An 18,959-nucleotide genomic window follows, 5' to 3' on the forward strand; every position below is an offset into this window, starting at 1 on the left:
GCTCACAGTGGACGTAAATGGCTTCTTTCACTCCTCTTTCAAACCGTCTGTCCTCTCTGTCCAAAATGTGAACATTGCCATCCTCGAAAGAGTGTCCTTTATCCTTAAGATGCAGATGGACTGCTGAGTCTTGTCCTGTGGAGGTGGCTCTTCTGTGTTGTGCCATGCGCTTGTGAAGTGGCTGTTTGGTCTCTCCAATGTAGAGGTCTGGACATTCCTCGCTGCACTGTACAGCATACACCACATTGTTAAGTTTGTGTTTTGGCGTTTTGTCTTTCGGGTGAACCAGTTTCTGTCTGAGCGTGTTGCTGGGTCTGAAATGCACCGGGATGTCATGCTTGGAGAAAACTCTCCTGAGTTTTTCTGATACACCGGCTACATAGGGGATGACAATGTTGTTGCGTCTGTCTTTCTTATCCTCCCTCGCTGGTGTCTGGTCTTCTTTTCTGTGCCTGTTTGCTGACTTTAAGAACGCACATTTAGGATAGCCGCACGTTTTGAGTGCTTCCTTTACATGCGTGTGTTCCTTCTTTTTCCCTTCAGGCTTAGAGGGAACATGTTCTGCCCGGTGGTGTAGGGTCCTGATTACTCAATTACTACATCAGCTGGATAAGCAGCGTCATGAGCAGCAGCTAAACTGAGCAAGAGTCACTCACAGGCCCATATAAAAACTGACATTCAGTCAGTGCTCATACTCATTTTATTCAGAGCATCCTGTATAACGTATATGTGCTCAGTAATACCATTCTGCAAACACAAAGTTAGAAAATGAATAAAAATGTGCATGAGAATTCTTTGCATTTCTTTCCTTTCTACATCTGCTCTCACATTTCTTTTTCTCTCCATTGCTTCACATTTGTAGGCAAAAATACGAACATGCTTTTGCTTTGTAACACTGCATTCGGAGTGCTTTTGTTTCCACTCTGCGCCTTAATGTTACAAGGCCACCGCCAACCTCTGACTGCTGCAAAACATTCATGTATGATATTTGCACTCGCTGTATTTTAGACACATGCATCGCTATGAAGTGCCTCTTTGTGCTCGGTTACTGTCGGCACTGGGTTGATGTGGGAGGAGGGTGAACTTGAGTAAATAAGCGGTAAGGCATAACTGCATTCCTTTTCTCAGGATTCTTATATAACGTCCTCAGATGGCGCTCTGTAAACTCCGCTGTTTCTTGTTTGCTGAGGCAACCTGAGCACACAAAAGACAATAAAAAGAGGAGAGAGGACAGTCGTGCTGATGTAACAAACTGAGAAGCTATACTCTGCACACAAGGCATGCAGTATTTATTTAGAGATCCCAAGAAATATCTCACATATGATTATATGTTTTACATTGTTGCCATAACTGAGACACAACACTAGAGGGAGCCACTTCAACTGTATGCTGCACATCTGGTGCTGTAAAGGGTTGAGCAATAATGACATTTAATTTCTGATGTCTTTGAAGCCCTCTGCAAGTATCAAATGTGTCTACAGTCATGATAAAAAAAAAAGGAAGCGCACACTCTTTCAGTTCTAGAGTTTTACGAATGAGATCATGAAAAATAAATCATCTGGCCCTTAGCAGGTCTTAAAATTATCCAAATACGAACACCTCTATAAAAGGAGATGATGGATTGTATGGTAATAATCTCATAACCCTTCCCATACTGATGCTCTGGAGCGTTCGGGTGCATTAACACAATGCCAAGAAAGAAAGACATCACCTTGGAGAAGCAATTCTTGCTGCCCGTCAATCTGCGAGGGGCTATGACATCATTTCAAAACAATCTCAAGTCCATTTTGCAGTGAGAAAGATTATTCACAAGTGGAAAACATTCATGGCAGCTGTGGAAAACCCAACAAATTCACCGCAAGGTCATCCGTACAAAGCTTGGATAAACTCTCAGTTAGCGCGTTAAGTGTTAAAGTTCCCGACAGCAGAGACCTTCTTTCGGCTGCATATTCACAAGGGATCACCACAGAGGATGAAGCCACATATTTGATTTGGCACAGATTTTTGTCCTTCCTGACGCCACCCTCCGAGGGATTTGTGTCTTCTGCTGGTCTTGAACTGGGGATATTTCGCTTGTTAGCTGAATGTGTAAACCACTGAACACTACAATTAGAAAAACACTAAACACATACCAGCACAGCTCAGGTTTGCAAAGCTACATCTGAACAAACTAGACCTTAGAATTAACAGATGCTGTGCTTTCTTTTTACTATGACAGCAAAAAATAAATGTAATGAGCTTCCATTTATTCTTACCTTTTAAGAGTAGCATCTCATACTGAATAAAAAACAAAAATCATTTTTATTTGTCTTAAACTGGGTCTGAGACACAGCCTTTAAACCAGCTTTTATCCAATTGATTTCTTCATAAACAAAAGGCTTGAGCAGTAGGTGGGTGGGGCTGCTGCATGTCTGAGATGACCACATTAGGGAATTCCCTACTCTGTGATATCGTACAGATCCAAGACTAGAAAAAGACTGAAACTCTTAGCCTGAGCGTTTGGCTCAAAGGAATTACTTTTACATACATGGACCTCAAAGACCATAATGGGTCCACTGTAAAGAGTTATTTAACAACATTATGACAATTAGATATGATCCCCTGCTCACTGTCACTATAGTTCTGCTGAAAAAAAGTATTATTTTTATCCTCTACACCATAAAAATAATACAAATTCTGATTAACCCCTCTCAATTACAGTCTTTAACTAACTGCAGGAATAATATGCACATTACAGAGAATGAAACAACATTTTTATGCACAGATAAATCCACATATGCATGTAGTGCAAGTCTAACAACTCACCTGCCCAGCGATCCTATCCAGGTCTCTCTGACCCTGAGAGGTCAGTCTACGACCGCTGTAAGCACAAATATTTTAAAACATTTAAAAATAACAGTTGTTGTGAAGTCACCACCTCAGAATCACATCATCTCAGCATTCACCCTTCTCACCCATTGGGATCCTTCTCCACCATCTTGAGGCCCTCCAGAGCTTGCAGGACCTTCCTCGCCACGTTCCTGGATCCTACGCTGAAGTGGGCGGGGCATACGCCGTTCCTCTGGCGGCCACCGTAGATTTTGATCATGGAGCCCACGCCGACCCCTCCTCGCAGGTACAGGTGGCGGGCCGTGGATGCTGGTGGCACGTATCATATACAGTGCAGTATGTTTCAGTATGAACTTATTTTATCATTCAAAATACAAGAAGTCAACATATTTTAGAGCTAATATAAGTCAGTACAGGACATCCACAGGTAAAGGAACAGTGTGCAGTGCATGCGTTTCTATTGAATTTCGCGAATATTCTTTATTCATATAACAAATTTTTATTCCAGGCAGAAGCACAATGTGCAGCATGCTACTATCTCAATAATGGAAATCTAAGTTAACAAACAGGAGAAAGTGTCAGGATTGCAGACCCAGACATGGGACACAGGAGTAAAGCATAAAGTAGAGCCCTTAAATATAAGCATAATAAAGTCTGAAAGTAATCCAAAGCAAAGCATAACTCCAGGCAATCCAATACACAGCTGAGAAGGAAAACACAACACAAATCAGGGATAATGGGACAAAAGATGTTGCACTAAATAGAAACCATCAGGGACAAAAGACCACAAACATAAAACAGGAAATGAACTACACAGAAAATGACCACAGAGACAAGACTGGCAAACAGAGAAGGATCACAAAAGGAAGTAACAAACTTATTACCATCAAAGCAAATAACTAAGGGCAAAAATGACAAAGAGATTCCAATGGACCAGGGAACATAAAACATTATAAACAGAAGACCAAACAACATAAATCAAAACTCAAAAGAAATCATGAATTAATAAAATGACATAATTAAGACAATGTTCCCTAAATCAGGGGCTCAGAAACAAAGAACAGATTTGACTGTACTGCACCTAGGTTCATGGTAGCCACAGTGAAAGGCCTGCCTGTGTTACTCAGCTGTTTGTGTATGATCATAAATCACAAGGATGCCTAAAAAAGGTACAAATAACTCCAAGACCGAATTGTTTTTCCATCTTAAGATGAGATTTCCAGAACCCAAACTTTATCAAATAAAATATATCTTCTGGTTAAACATTTCAGTTCACTGAGTCAATTCAGCTAATGATTGCTTTTCATGTTGACTGTAATCAACTCTGTTTGGGTAATTGTTCGGTGTGTAATTGTTTATTTTGTCTGAACAATAATTAAAACAGCTTGAGACAGAGAGAAACTGCACATCCACACACTAGAGAGGACTGAGCCTGACATGTTCATGACTTTCATTTACTTTTTATGATTATTTGTCACTCCAGCTGCACGTGGAAACGAAAACCAACCTGCTCTGGTGTAAAACCAGTTGTCGTCACAGGGGGCAAGCTCCTTGTGCCTGGCAAGCTTCACGGTATCAACCCACTCTGGGACCTTCAGTTTGCCAGACCTGAAAAATCAATTAGTAGGTGATGTGATGAATAAAAACAGCGTGATACATATTAAATTGTTTGCTTTTCCAACTCATATATATGATAATAAAGGTAAAGACTTCATCGTGTAGAGTAAGGCAGATTTTTTTGGTCATAAAAAGCTTTGATTACAATTTGGATGAGAGTCAAAGTAAGAACTTCATATTTTATTGCTCTTTGTAGGATGTTTCCACTTAAGTGCACTAACAGTTAATTAAAGTAGTTCTAAGTTAGAAATTTCCATCATGAGAAATATGAAAATACAGCCTCTATTAATCCCATGCAGGCAAAAGTATGGCAGTAGAGGTACAGCAGATGTGCAGAAAGACCAGTGGGGTATCTATTGTAAAATAAAGCACAATAAAGAAAATGAAACAAGCTGGAATTTTGCTTTCTTTTTTCAGCATTCAGGGGGTGTATTATTGTTGTTGCATGAGTCTGAGCTCCCTCTGGAGTACAGGCTGACCTATATAGGATTTTTAAGACTGATACTGATACCAATATTTAACATAGTTAAAAAAAAACTAAGAACCTGATACATCAGCCAATAGTTTTTCTTTCAGACACACAAAACATAAAGAAAATTATTATATTTGTTATATATATTCAAATTACTAAGCTAATATGAAAATGCAGTTTAATCTAGTTTTCTTGTCACAGCAAGTCACAGATTACTCACTGCCACTCAGTTCGGATCAGCTGGTTATCACATTTGTGTTGCCAACATGGAAGTTAGAGAGCGCCCTTTTGTAGACATACTATACAACATCAACACTCAGTGTTTAAGGGCATCTCGCCCCTCTCTTCTTTACATTTTCACTTTAATTTATCGGCTATTGCAACTGTAGCCGATATATCGGCAAACAGTTAATATCAGCCGTCAGTCGGGCTGTACTCTGAAGGTTCACTGGTTGTAAATGTGATTTATCGGCCAGTAAAAACCACACAATAAACACTGACACACACACGGTGGTGAGTGAAAGGGAAACATATGTGAAACTGTTTATACGTGTGAACAAGACAGCAGTGATATACATAGAAAATCAGCAATACTCAACTGAGAATGGCCACATACCACAAGAGAGAGAACATCTGTGATGTGTCAGAAGCCGCACTGAAATACAGCATCATGTCATCATGGCTGCTACTGTGGTTTACTACATTCTGGAGCCCATGTGTGTTTCATTCTTTTACTCTGCTACGGAGACTGAGACCCTTTAAAATAGTTATATTAAATCACTTTTTAACTATGAACTGGATTTTCCTGAGTGACTTACATTTTACAAAAATTTTAATCTAAATACAGAAGACGTAACTGGCCACGAGACTGGTTGTTTCTTTAGTACTATTAAAGTTATACAAATATAATTGTCTATGCATGCATATACATTTTAAGAAATCATTTGTGTGTGTGTTTTACTGAAACCTAGCTGTGAAAACTATGCAATCAAAACTTCAGGTTCTGATTGTAACCAAATTAGATCTCTCATGTATATTATTTTGGTTTTACTTCCAGTTTTTCTTGTTTTTTTCCTTCATTGTTTTCACCTCTATTTAGTTGTCTGTGCCTGAGCTCTGCTCCCACCTGTGTCTTGTTTGAAATTAGCCCTCTGTGTAAATACACTCCTGTATTTGTGGTCTGCTTTTCTTCCCGAGTTTCTTCCATTCTTTGTCTCCTCGGTATGCCAATCTCTTATTACTTTGCATGAGTCTCTCTAGGAAGTCTTCAAGATTAATGTAATCGCTGAAAAACAAAACTTGTAAAATCATTGCATGTTAGGAAGACTTGTAGCTTTTTTAAAAAAATTATAAATTTGATTTATAAATAAATAAGGTCTGACACAAATTCAATTTAAAAAAATTGGAATATAGTTCAATATAGTAAATTTAGCAGCTTTCCCTCTCAAATCTACAGTTTTAATCATTTCTTTTCACAATCCCACCCAATATGTGCCAGTTTTTTGCCACAAAAAAGTGTCAATTCTTCTTCTGCATTTACCTTTTTATCCCTCATAAATCTGCCAGTTTATTCTAATTTGCGCTACTTTGACGTAAAATTAGCTAAACACTCACAAATTTACACTCTCCGATTAACTTCATCTCTCAAATTGAATTTTTCTTTTCTAGGACGCATAGTTTTGGGTTGTTTTTTTTGTTTGTTTTTTTGTTTGTTTGTTTTTTAGCTTTTTTTTTTTCCTTCGAAGCATTTCTTCTTCAAATTTACAATTTTAATCTCCGAAGTTTAATTTTCAAGTGTTTATTCTGTTGTCCTCCTCTCTTCCCTCTATCGCCCGTCCTTTAATTAAAATAAAAATAAATAAATAAAAAAAAGTATAATCTTAGGTGGCCCTCAGTTCGGTGTCTGCATTAATAAACTGTCCTTTCCCTGTGATTCACCGCGTATTGCAGCTGTCTGAGCCTCTGCCCAGCCTTCACAAATACCCCATCATCCCGCTTGATTGACAGGTGGACATCAGCCCGTCATCAGATAAGCGCAGAGGCAGGTTGTGGTGCATTACTTACTTTTTGAGGAAAGCTGACAGTGCTTTGACAAACTCTTGCTGGTTGACATCTTTCACCGTGACGCTGGGCATCTAGAAGGACAGTTGGAGACAGGGGTGAGCTGAAAATGATACACTGTTTGCGGCTTTACGAGCAGAAAATCAGCGCTGATGTACCGTCCGTGCTAACGTTAGCTAAAACTCTAAGCTAGCCTAGCTAAAGTAACTGAAAGCGGGGCAGACACTTCGCCTCTTTCTGTTACTCAAACGTACACCTGTCATTATCATATATTACCAAATATCTTACTTTGTATAGGCCCCACAGAGACGACAGGCAGGCGGTTATGGACTCCCAGCTTAGTGACTGCAGCAAAAAAGGATGCTGAAGAGGGATGGAGGGAGACTGCTCTCGTTTGGAAAAGATGATACCTTATCCCAAACTAACCTCGCCTGCCGCTTAATATCCCAGCTTAATTCACCCTTTAAACCTAAGTAACACTGACGGCAATATTCTCCACTTGTATTGTAATCCTACGGGTCAAAAAAGGTGGCGAAACAATATTAAAAAGCGAGTTTTTGAATATGAGGATGCAGTTTATGAAGTACTCCTGCTGAATCCCAGCAGGGGGGACTGTTGTGGCACCTTTCTTTACACCCTGGCCCACTTCGTGTTTATCAGGATCCTTTTCAGAAAGTGCTCTGCAGTCAGGGAGGGGGGGGAGGAAAGCACCAGAGGGCTGGTATCGTCTTAATTTTTCACCTGCAGTGAACTCTAGTTTATGCAAATACAGTCAACGTTGCTTTTATTTGGCTGTCAAACGCTAAATGGAGCTCATTCTGCGGCTGCCGAGCCTGTGCTCCGTGTTTGAAGGAAACACAAGAGTGCATTTCAACGGTTGATCATGACACAACGCATTAGATTTGGAGCTACCCAAGCAGTCAGCATCTGTCACCATCCCCCAAACTAAGCGCTTTGGCCTTGTTCAGAAATATAACAAAGATCAGAACCCATATAAGTCTTTATCAGATACATAACAAACTATTTTATTTGATGGATATTACATTAGGCTTAATTCTATATTGTAATGTTAAAAAAGTCCATCAAATACACTTCAAGGGAAATGATGATTACAGGCTTGTACTCAAGTTTAAAATAAAAATGACTAAAATTGGTTTTGAGCTGAAAGCCACTTAATTGATTAACAATAAAAACAAATGGCTTGTTAAATGTGAGGATTTGAAGCTTTCTCTTAACTTTAAGTCCAGGCTCTTAAGGGGTTTTATTGTCAGTTCAAAAGCATGTGCAGGTTCAAGGCATCTCATCAATACCTTTCTCTGAGGGCATAAAACTTGGGTTTTTAGCGTGGCGCTTAACATTTTGCCGTCTAAAATTGTCCCGTTTAAAAGGCAAAGTGAAATCTTACTAGGCCACATAGTCTCAAGTAGAAAAAAGATTTTTAAGCAGACGTGCAGTTGCTTCAAAAAATGCATTATGTAATCCCAACAAAATGACCAGACCACGTACTTTTCTATGCATACAATGGTGTTACAGAACAATGTAAATTCATTTTTAAAGATGCTTTATAGTTGTGTTAATGAAATATCAAGGTTATTATCACTGTATAAATTAAGTGAAACATTACTTCTATTGCCTCATAATTTGCAATATTTCAAAGAAATGTGTAATATTTGATGACATGGGGGGAAAAAATAACATTTTATGTAATTGCTGCTTACAGGCAGCATTATTTTAGTTTTTATGCAATGAAGGGCACTTTCAATCCTTTTCCAATGAACTTTATAATTTAAAGTGCCAGCAGCATTACAGTGCAGTAGTAGTGATGCAGAAAAAGTCAAATGTCAGAACAAAAGAAACCTAGGTAGTTTGTTCAACGGGAGTCTTAAGTGCAAGTATAACATAAGTGTAATTTCCATCCACCTTTTGCTGATCCTGTTTAACTAGTGAGTGCTCCTAGCTCCATACTAAGTGGAGTCATTTGTTTACTTTTGGGTTGCACGTCATCCCGGTATCTCCTACTCTCTTACTTTCATAGCCTTGTTGTATTCAATGATATTTGCCTCAAGTGGTTTTCACCTGTAGCTGGAACAATTTCCTTGCGTATTTTTGCACAGTACTGTTCCGTTGTGGATATCAAAGTATCTTCGTACTCCCCAGGCTGACATGCAGCTCTCACTTGGATGTGGCTGGGTTTCTGTTACTGTGCAGTGTGTTAGCCTACCATAGATCACAGGTAAATTGATTTTATATGTATTTCAATTAAGACAAACTATATGACAGGATCTAAACTAAAATACAATAACAATGTAAATGTCCTCATTTTTAGGTTTTGTCAACCTAACAGGGTTCTTAAAGGTTTGGTGCAACTGAAGTTTTAGGTTCTTGTTGTACAGTTTCTAAACCTAAATCTTGTCCCTGACATACATTCATATTTTAGAGAAAGGCTTAACAAACTAAACACTTGCAAATTCACTACCTAAAATACATGAAACTACGATGCATTAAAAATGAATTCAGAATAATTAATTAATAGTACAATGTCTCAAATAAACGAACCCAGTGATACAGTGTACCCTGTCCTTTTCAGGTTGTCACTCACTTTGCGACACCAAAAGGTTGTTTGTGTTCTTCTGGACGTAGCGTTTTCAGTGAGGAAGAAACGTTTCGTCGCTCATCCAAGTGACTTCTTTAGTCTCAGCTGACTGCAGGTTTCCCCCAACCTTATAAACAGTACACTTGCACAATGACTGAAACTAGCCCACTGTCACTTTAGGACAGCAGGGAAAGACGCTAACCACCTCTATGGCTACGCAAGTGGAAGCGGGTGGCTGGATGATCTATTGCAGGCTACGTGCAGTTTTTACAGGCTTTACAAAAAACGGCTTTGTAACAGTTTATTTTTAGGTCCACTTCTTTCTGCATTAATCTCCACTGAGACAAATTAAATAACTAGCCTGACATTGAAAGGGATAAAAGTTGGGTAACCACACTATAAGAATTTGTATACTTTTAGAGAGAGGAGGCGGGGCTAAGCGGCCACTGCAGTGTATGTGTGAACTGTCGAAGAGGAGAGTGAGGAAGCACAGCTGGTATCGGTGTATCAATACTGCGGAAAACACGTATTGAGTCCTCTTTCAGCTGTTCAGAACCAATGCATATTTGGACGATGCTCGTTTAAGTCTTATGTGGCAAAGTGCTGAAAATGCAGAACGTTGTGGCTTTCCTTGTCCGTAAAGTCGCATCTTATGTGGCATTTGAGCTAACGTCTTGCACCAGCGTGTGGAAGCACTGTATCTAAATCAAAGCTAGCTAAATGTGTTTACAAATGTGCAGACATGTTCATACACACATACACAGCAGCTCTGCTCTCTGTGTCAGCCTGTCTAAGCGCCTTCCCCTCCCCCCCTCTCAACATCTCTCTCCCCTTTTTGTCCCCCTCTCCTTTTCCCTCCCCTCGCTGCTCTCCTGCCTGCGAGCACTATTTCAAGCCTGTGCTGAGGACAGAGGGAGGGAGAGAGGCAGACGCGCACAGATGCGCAGTTAGAGAGCGAGGGGAGGGGAAGGCAGACAGGATTTGGAGTTCAAGTGCACGTGCAGAAAATGGGCTGAATAGAGGAGAGTCGAAGCAGAAAGGAAACCAGGAAAGGGAACGGCAGGAGCTGGAGACAAAAGACACAGTAGCTTTCTTTCTTCCTTTTCTCTTCAGAGAAAAGAGAAGGTATTAGCCCCATGAAAAAATGAGAACCACAAAATTTGAATATAGCAAGCATAAGACAAAAATGTATTCCAATTCTTGCCCCCTCCTCTTTCCCCACCGCCACACTCCTCCTCCTATCCCTCCCTCCATTAACCTCCAGTCTCTCGCTTTCTCTCCTCTCTCTGGTTGGCTTTTTCTCCCCTCCCACCTCTTCACACACACATGCACACGCCCCGGACTCCTTCCCACTCATTTCCCTCATGCTGTTCACTTTCACTGGAGACCGACCGCAGTAAGCTCAGTTTTTGCCTTCTTTTTCTTTTGCTCGCCATTCTGCTTTTTATACCCTCATATACAGCAGCGGCGCCACCGCCTCACTATGCGTGGCAGCCCTGAAAAACGCAGGCCGTGGATTGTCCCTGCATTAGACTGCATGCCATGTCCTTTCCTGTAAACAGTTTTTTTTTCTTCTTCCCTTCTGCAGTATATATATTTTTTCTCCTTTCAACTCCATAGTTGCGTTCTCTGTAGAAAATCTTATCTGCATTTTGAAGTTGAAGCTGAGGGGTTGAAGATTATGTCTGAATGGACACATGAAGGAGACTGAGGCAAAAGAATGAGGGGAAAATGGAGAGCATGGCCTTAGAGAGAGAGAAGGCAAGAAAGAGAGCAAAAGAGACGTAGGAGAGTACCGGTACTGGCAAGAAAAACGGGAGGGGGAAGAGAGGACCAGTAAGGGGATAGACTTGGGAAGGAGGGACAGCTGCATAGGAATTGACAAAAATCGCGGGAAAAAGGGGGGAAAAAAACTCCAGAACGAGAAGAAACTGGACTTCTCTCCAAACTCAGACTCGCACTATGTGGCCGCCTTTGATTTTGTTTTCAGACATGATTTTTCATCAGTTCTGATCATTCATCTGTGAGTATACTGTGTACATGTCCTTTTTCTCATATTCTGTCTTTCTTTTCTTCCTCTTCCCCCTCACCTCACTTCATTTTTTCCCCCAACTCTTCTCCTTTTTCTTTTGAAAAATGTGTTCCCTAGGTTGCTAATCCCCCCCCCCCCCCCCCCCCCCCCAAAAAAAAAAAAAAAATCCTGCTCCTCTATCCCATCTCTCGCTCCACCTCTCACCTTCTTTCGGCGTCTTTCTTCCCCCCCCCCTTCTGCCCCTTATCGTGGGTTATCGCTGTTCTCCTTGCCTCTCCTTCAAGGATTACCTCTGCTCACATTTAGATGAGGGCTTTGGAAAGGGATCACTGAGTGCATCCAGTTTTAGGGGGGCCCCTGAATGGGAGGCCAGCACTCGAAAGGAGGCATGTGTGAGACTCTGTTCATGTGTGTCTGTGCATGTGTGTTGTAATATGTTGGAGTGTGATTTAGAGTTAAGGGAGCCGGCAGTACTTACGCATGCGTGGAGTTGCTCGATGATCACGTTTCGTATTCAGGGATTGTGCCATGCTGCTAGTTATAAAAATGTATAGAAATGAAAGCGGAGGTAGTTGGATGAGAAATGAGGAGAATTAAAGTATTGCTGTTTTGTTTTTCATTAGATGTTTCTCTCCTCCCATACGGCTCCCTTTTTCTTTCTTCTTCTTTTTTTTTCTTTCCCCCCTCCTTCATCCGGGTACCCCAATCTCTCTGGCTGCTTGTAAAGACAAAACCCAGTCCAAGATGTGATTTTTAGTATAAAGATTTCAGTTAAATGGCAAACAAGTTTTTAAACTTTTGTATCTGAACCATGACTTTTGAAGTGCTTAACTTTATGTAAGAGCAGTGAGGTAAGTACAGTCAGACAATTGAGAGACTCGGGATATATAACAAGTCCCCTATCGTCCATTTGCAGTCCATCCAGCCCTGACTACTTTTTTTGTCTGCGGTATTAGCCTTGGATATCTTCTGGCATCTCCTTTCTTTTCCTTAGTTATACATGTGTCTGCTGTTTTTTTCTTTTATTTACATATCCTTCTGTTATGTCACATTCTGTACCACAGTTGCTATCTTAATCCAAGGTATTGCTCCAAGGGGTGCGTATATGTGTGTTCCTGCGTCGTCGTTCTTTATAGATGTGAATGTGCAAACGATAATCCCAGAAATGCTTGATCGTGCAAGTTTATGCTTTTTCTTTTTTCTCCCCCCTTAAGTTTAAAATCCTAATCACCTTTTTGTGCATTAAGACTGCGTAGTTTTGTAAAGTGAATTCAAAACTGTCATCTTGTAGACTGGTTTAATTGTGTAGCCGAGAGCGTTGGATAACACTCTCTATCCTAGTTTGGTAATAATAGTCTGTGACTAAATGTGTGCTCAATTTGTGTGCAATGAGATGACAGCATCACTGCATCCTGCGATCAGCCAAATAGGGAGGGTGCTTTTTGTTTAGCATCATTTCAGGGTCAACCTTTCCATGACCTCCACTGTACTGTAGCTCTTAAGAAAATGAAAGGGAAAAGCCTTTGATGTCAGAATTTTGCTGGATCCGCATATCTGCTCTGGTTAGCAAAAACACAGAACAGGATAGGCTGGCTAAAGCTGCCCAGAGCCCTCAACCTGCTCTTATTTATTTTAAATTCATTTTTCCCCCTTCAACTTTGGCTAAAATCTGCCAAGCATGTTTTGATTCCACTTCTGAGCGGATTTGGTGTCTATTGCCCTGTGTAGTGGGACCCCCAGGTTATGAAATATTACTCAGACAGACCTGGTGTTATGTAATCTTACGTAACTGAGGCGGCAGCTCAGCAGGCTCGTGATCAGGGGCTCTGGAGGAGAAGCTATATGGGTCTGCTTATGGTATGAACTCGCTGGCAGGGTCAACACACTCCTGACTACCTGGGACTTAAAGGAGAAGCTGCACAAAGGATGCTACAGCAACCATACATAGTGCATCAAACTGAGGACGATGACCCAATTTGTAGCAGGTTGTTTTTGTGCTTCTCTTTTAATCTGAAAATGTATAATATAGAAGCCAGTTAATGTTAAATGATTTACTAATCTCTGAATTTAACTTTAAATAATCTACTATCAGACCTTCGTTTGTAATATTGAAAATATCCAGATTATTGCGGTCCCTCTGCTTTCCCCACGATCCTCTACCAGCTCTCCGTGAATCTCATGTGTTTCTCATTCATAATTGATGGCATTCAACCGCAGCATACATTACTGGATCAGAACAGACCTCAGGAATTCCCATGCAAGCTGCCGTTGTAGCAGGTTTGAATTTTGGTGCTGACGGTTTTCCTTTTAACCTGGAAACTGTAGTGCTAGTGCAAAAGAATCGGGCTTAGTGTGAAATGTAAACTATACAATGAAAAGAGACAAAGTGTGCTCTGTAGCAGAGGACTAAAGACCTTGAAATAGTGGCACAGTTGGGGGGGGGGGGTAATTTTACTTTGATATTTTAGCTCTTATAATAAATAACCTATAATAAAATGGTGTGAAATTCTAAGCTGTAGATTCAGATTAGCTTTAAAGGTGAATAACCCACAATCTTTTTATTCACTCACATTTTCCAAATTTCACTACATACTGATTGAAAGTTGTTTCAAGTGATTTACTCTGATTTGTCTCTTTCAGACTGAACCTGAAACAGCCAGATCATCAGGACGGGATTTTAAAAGGTAAGGAAATTTCTTGCTATAAAGGGAGATGAAAGAAGCAAAAAATTCTGTAGTTTGTGCTTTACTGATCAGAGTTTTGCTTATTGGCACTCAGTAGTCAGGAACACTTGGTCAGCCATTTTAGTCTGTGGTCCGATCGAAAAGCCGATGCACCATCACAATAATTGAATTACTCTTCCCTGAGTCATCCTGTTGTGACACAGATATCTGCTAACCATGGGCCTGCGTGAAAGCGGCAAACATGCAGTCTTTAACTGCACATCTTTTTTTTTTTTTAAACCAGTTTAGTGCAACTCTTGTCAGCTGGGCTTGATCTTAGTAAGCAACAAGTGGAAGGGTCATCAGTTGGTCATGTCCTGAATATCAGATGCTGTTGAAAAGTGAGAGAGCATGGGTATAAAGACAGGCCTGTGGTCTAGCCTTGAAGCTAGCTTTGGAGATGCCTCACATTACATTTGTGTCTTTGTGCTGATGTCACCCCATGCCCCCAGACCAGCACGAGGATAAGAGCTACATTCTGCCTCTGTGACACAATAGAGCCCTTCTTGCCCTGATATTTTCACAATGTTTTTGCAGGGCCCTCGGTGTGCACACACATGCACACAGTCCTCTGCAGGCAGCACAGGCTGTTGATTCAGAGCTGGTATCGCTGCTGTGCACTTTACCTGATATTACAATTCTCGTGGAAGGTGTTTGCTCAGATTTGTAGCACTCTGCTTCCACGGTGCGTTGTAAATAACACGCTCTCAAAATGACAAATGTTAACGCTGCTTTATGAACTGCGTGCTTTCTGTAGGATGTGTCGATTCAGTGGTGCTCTGGTTCCCTTTTACAGTCCGTACAGTCTGGAGGTGTGACATGGGTTAACGTCTGAGGCCTGGAGGAATGTGTCCGGGTCAGCGCTGAGAATTCCTCAGTCCTTCGAGACTAGGTCACTGCACTGGCAAGAGTCTGCCACCTATTTTAGCATGCGCACTGCTAACTCTCCCTCCCCTCTTTATCTCTTCCAAGTCTGCCCTTCTCTATCCTTTCATTTCATCCTTTCATCTTTTGTTCTACCTTCTTGCTCTCTCTGCTGTCTTTTAGTTAATCTGTCTGCTTGTCTTTCAGTCACACCATCTATTTTGTTGTCCTACTTTGCCTACTGATTTTCTCGCTCTTTGTTCTGCCTTTTATTTGTCCCCATGCACTCGTGCTCGTATTTCTTCAGTTATTCATGCCTGTAGGTATTTACACTCCAGCCGTCATTATACTGTCACTGTCTGGTTTATCCATTCTCAAACCACTCGCCCTCCTTTTGTTTTTCTCACTTTGTCCTTTCTTTCTTGTTTTTTTTTTCTTTCCTGTGGCACATTGAGTTCAGTGCTGCAGGTGCTTTCAACAGGGCATATGAAGCACAGAAGCACAGGCTCAACTGGCTTGCTTATTAATGCAGTGCAGTAACATGCATGTGGTGCCTGGTGCTGGTCATGTATGATTTATATGGTGTTCTTACACACAGGCGGAGGGCTTTCATACCAGCTATCAGTATTCCTGAGTGAAGGAGTTTGCAGGCTCACCTCTTCATTGGCTTGGCTAACAGCAGGGGTGACAGACAAACCCCCTGGTACTGAAGTGTTCCCACTGATGGCAGATGTGGTGATTTGACAGTCTGATCCTCACACGCTGGCTGGCTGGAAGCACGCACTTCAGACGTGCAGTTTTTAGACATCATGCAGAGTGCAAGGCACATCTTCTAGACTAGGAATGATAATGAGATTGGGGGTGATTTAAATTTGAGAAAGAATTGATGTTTTTTTTGTTGTTGTTTTTTTTAAAGCAGGTGTTTGATTTGATAGGAAAATACTTTCCCTATATAAACTGTTAGCAACAGCTCATAGTTGATAACGACTGATGAGTAATTGATCATTTTTAAGTAAAATAAGGATATCTGCCTAAAATAGTTGGCAATCAATACAAGAATTTCATTTATTGCACAAAGAAATTCTCATTAATGTATAACTTTTTAGCTCCTTGTCAAAGTGTTTCAATATTTTGCAAACAAGATTTGCTGTCTATGTTTAGCATCCATTTTGTGCCAGTCAATATGTTGGTGGGTCGCTAAGAAATATCTGCAGTTAATTTTAGTTTAGACATTTAGTTTTCTCCTATTTTGATTTGTATGACTTGAATACAACAAATACAATATATAAGCAATTTCAAGCATCTTGGGCTTTAACAATGTTCCATTTTAGTATTTCAACCATTTATAGATAGAATGGGAAGTAAACCAGTTTGTGAAATAAAAAATTAGCTGCAAAAAATAAATCCTTATTTTAGTAACTTTATTTGCATGTTAATTTTTGCACTTTCATTTCAGGAGCCTGCATTAAAACCACTGTACTAAATTAAATAAATCCAGCATGTTGGAATTTGACACCAGATTGTGTGACGCACAGTAAAATTGTATTTACTAATCTGACAGCATAGGTGTAAATCTGTTTGTGTGCACTCTTTGGACTAAAGCTTTGGTGGTTTCAGACAGTGAGGAGAGGTGAGACGTGAGTAATAGCAGTGACTGATGTCACAGACAGCAATGCGCCGCTTTAACTGCCCCCCTGACCCGGCTTTAGGATTGCAGCAGCAGCGTGCAAGCACCCGTGGGTAACGCACGCCAAAGCACATTAGAGAAAGGGACACGGAGAGAGGCAGCGAGGGAACAAACAGAACACACCTCAGGGGGACTGAGAGACAGGGAGACAGACGGGTTGGGTGGGGGGTGTCGGATTAAAGAGGACAGAGAAAAGCTGAGAGACGTGGTGAAGTCTGGCTCGCCATGCTGCTTTTTTTTGTTTTCTTTCTTTCTTCCTTCAGCAGACTGTCTGGTTTGAGTTGATGTACTACATCACAGCCTCGGGTTTCACTGTCAACCTCTCTTTGCTGGATTCACTCTGTCACATGTGTTTATTGCAGACGAGTCTCTGGATGTAAAAGGAAATGAGCTGAACAACAAATGTATAATGGTTAAGTAGTCCGATGGGAAAAGGTCAAACATTTGGTCTCTGAGGATTTGCCGCTTTTTTAAATATGACAATTCTAAGAACAGTGATGACACCATTGCACTTTACATTCACAGATGTTTCACTTAGAGCTCACAGGGTAAAAATATTAGAGGCCGCTATCATCCCCTTCATGCACTGGTGTGGTGTTTCTTCGTTTTAGGAGGGGAAAAATTGGGAGAATTGGAAAATTTCTTCTGACAAAAGGGCTTATCATTGGGTAAAACCTCAATCAACAGAGGGGTCTGGTGTAATGGTTATGGTGCATACTACATAACTACAACATTAAGTTTAAAATTTTAATTCCTGTCTGTGGGACTTTCGTAGCATATATATCATCACTTTTAAGGTCTAAAAGTAAAGCAATAAAAAAGCAAATCAATTCAAAAATAATTGTAATGTCTCACCCTTTTTTTTTTTTCTTTTTTTTTTTCGTGTCTCACTTTATCTTGTTTATATCCATGGTCACTGTCTGTCAGCTCCCCTCATGGTGTGAAATTGCTAAAGGTGAAAATGCTAGTGCGAGTTCAACAAGGGGATAAATGAGCGACAGTGATGTAGCTGAGGGCCTGCTGAGCTGGCTGCCTCAGACATTATTTCCCATGCAAGTCTGATAGATTGACTCCCTCCTGTGCTCCACTGGGTCCATTGAGCACTACGAAATATGCAATTTGTGATGATTCATGTGAGGCAGTAGAAACATTTCTGTAGCTCAGATGCACCGAGAGAGAATAAGATGTTTGATCTACAACCTGAATGATGCAGAAAAATTTGCACTGATGCAAATGTAGGAGAGAGAATTTGGTGTCATTACAGTCACACCTACACACCATTGTTTAACATGACTAACCTCCCTCTTCTACTGGGTCAGTACATTACTTTCCCGTCTCCTCCTTATATTTATGAGCCACAAGAAGCAGTTTTATTTACACACCTACATTAATTTATAAGAATATAGCAAATCTATAATTTGTATATTAAACCTCTGAAAATGGTAACAAAGGCCTAAATGCAGTAGAATGAAAGCTGTGCCCTTCTTTATACTTCCTTGTATGCTGCAGGTGTCACTGCTAGAAATTAAGGTTTGCTGCTCTCTGCTTCCAGAAGTGTAGAAGAAATTTAGAGATTATGATGATCTAGATTGCACATACTTTTTTGTGTTGTTTTTTGTTTTCTTTAGATTGGAACAGATAAAACAACCACTTTTCCTCATTTAAGCAAACAACACAGGTGGCTTGCTTGCACCTTGCATCAAACAGTCCGGCAGCTGGACGGTCAACTTGACCTGGGTATTTAATAGCCCATCGCAACGATTTTACTCAGTTGTGTAAAATGTGTTTATGTCAAGCTTTGCAAAAATTAATTATCACCAAAAATCACACTTTATATTCCGCAGCCAGATGTTTAGATTTAGTTTCACCAAATTCTGTCCTCAGTACAGGTTAATTTGACAAAAATACACATCAAAACACAGCAGTACTGTCATTATTGAAGTCAGTAGTAATAATTATATCAATCTGGCTGCCAGCTGATCCAACAAATACATGATTTTTAACTTGTTTTGCCCCATTTCAATGAAAGTTATTTATTACTCCATTTGCTAATAAGCCAGTGGCAGTCAAAGGGTATCTGG

General features: G+C 40.5%; 1 protein-coding gene across 2 annotated transcripts; it reads right to left on the reverse strand.

Annotated features, from left to right (window-relative positions):
* Positions 1 to 682: 682 nt before the first annotated feature.
* LOC101481630 (small ribosomal subunit protein eS19) lies at positions 683 to 7,648 on the reverse strand. 2 transcript variants are annotated; one of them, XM_004549105.4, is made up of 6 exons: positions 7,268 to 7,637; positions 6,983 to 7,053; positions 4,337 to 4,437; positions 2,955 to 3,138; positions 2,806 to 2,860; positions 683 to 1,194 (listed from the first exon to the last, which is right to left on the reverse strand). In XM_004549105.4, the coding sequence occupies exons 2-6, from the start codon at positions 7,051 to 7,053 to the stop codon at positions 1,147 to 1,149; spliced, it is 459 nt and encodes a 152-aa protein (XP_004549162.1). In that variant the 5' UTR covers positions 7,268 to 7,637; the 3' UTR covers positions 683 to 1,146. The 2 variants fall into 2 exon arrangements, with proteins under 2 accessions (XP_004549162.1, XP_076735498.1); XM_076879383.1 differs by lacking the exon at positions 683 to 1,194 and adding an exon at positions 1,259 to 2,058 and having other exon boundaries at positions 7,268 to 7,648.
* Positions 7,649 to 18,959: the final 11,311 nt, after the last annotated feature.

The sequence above is a fragment of the Maylandia zebra genome, linkage group LG22 (assembly GCF_041146795.1).
Source record: "Maylandia zebra isolate NMK-2024a linkage group LG22, Mzebra_GT3a, whole genome shotgun sequence".
NCBI lineage: Eukaryota > Metazoa > Chordata > Actinopteri > Cichliformes > Cichlidae > Maylandia > Maylandia zebra.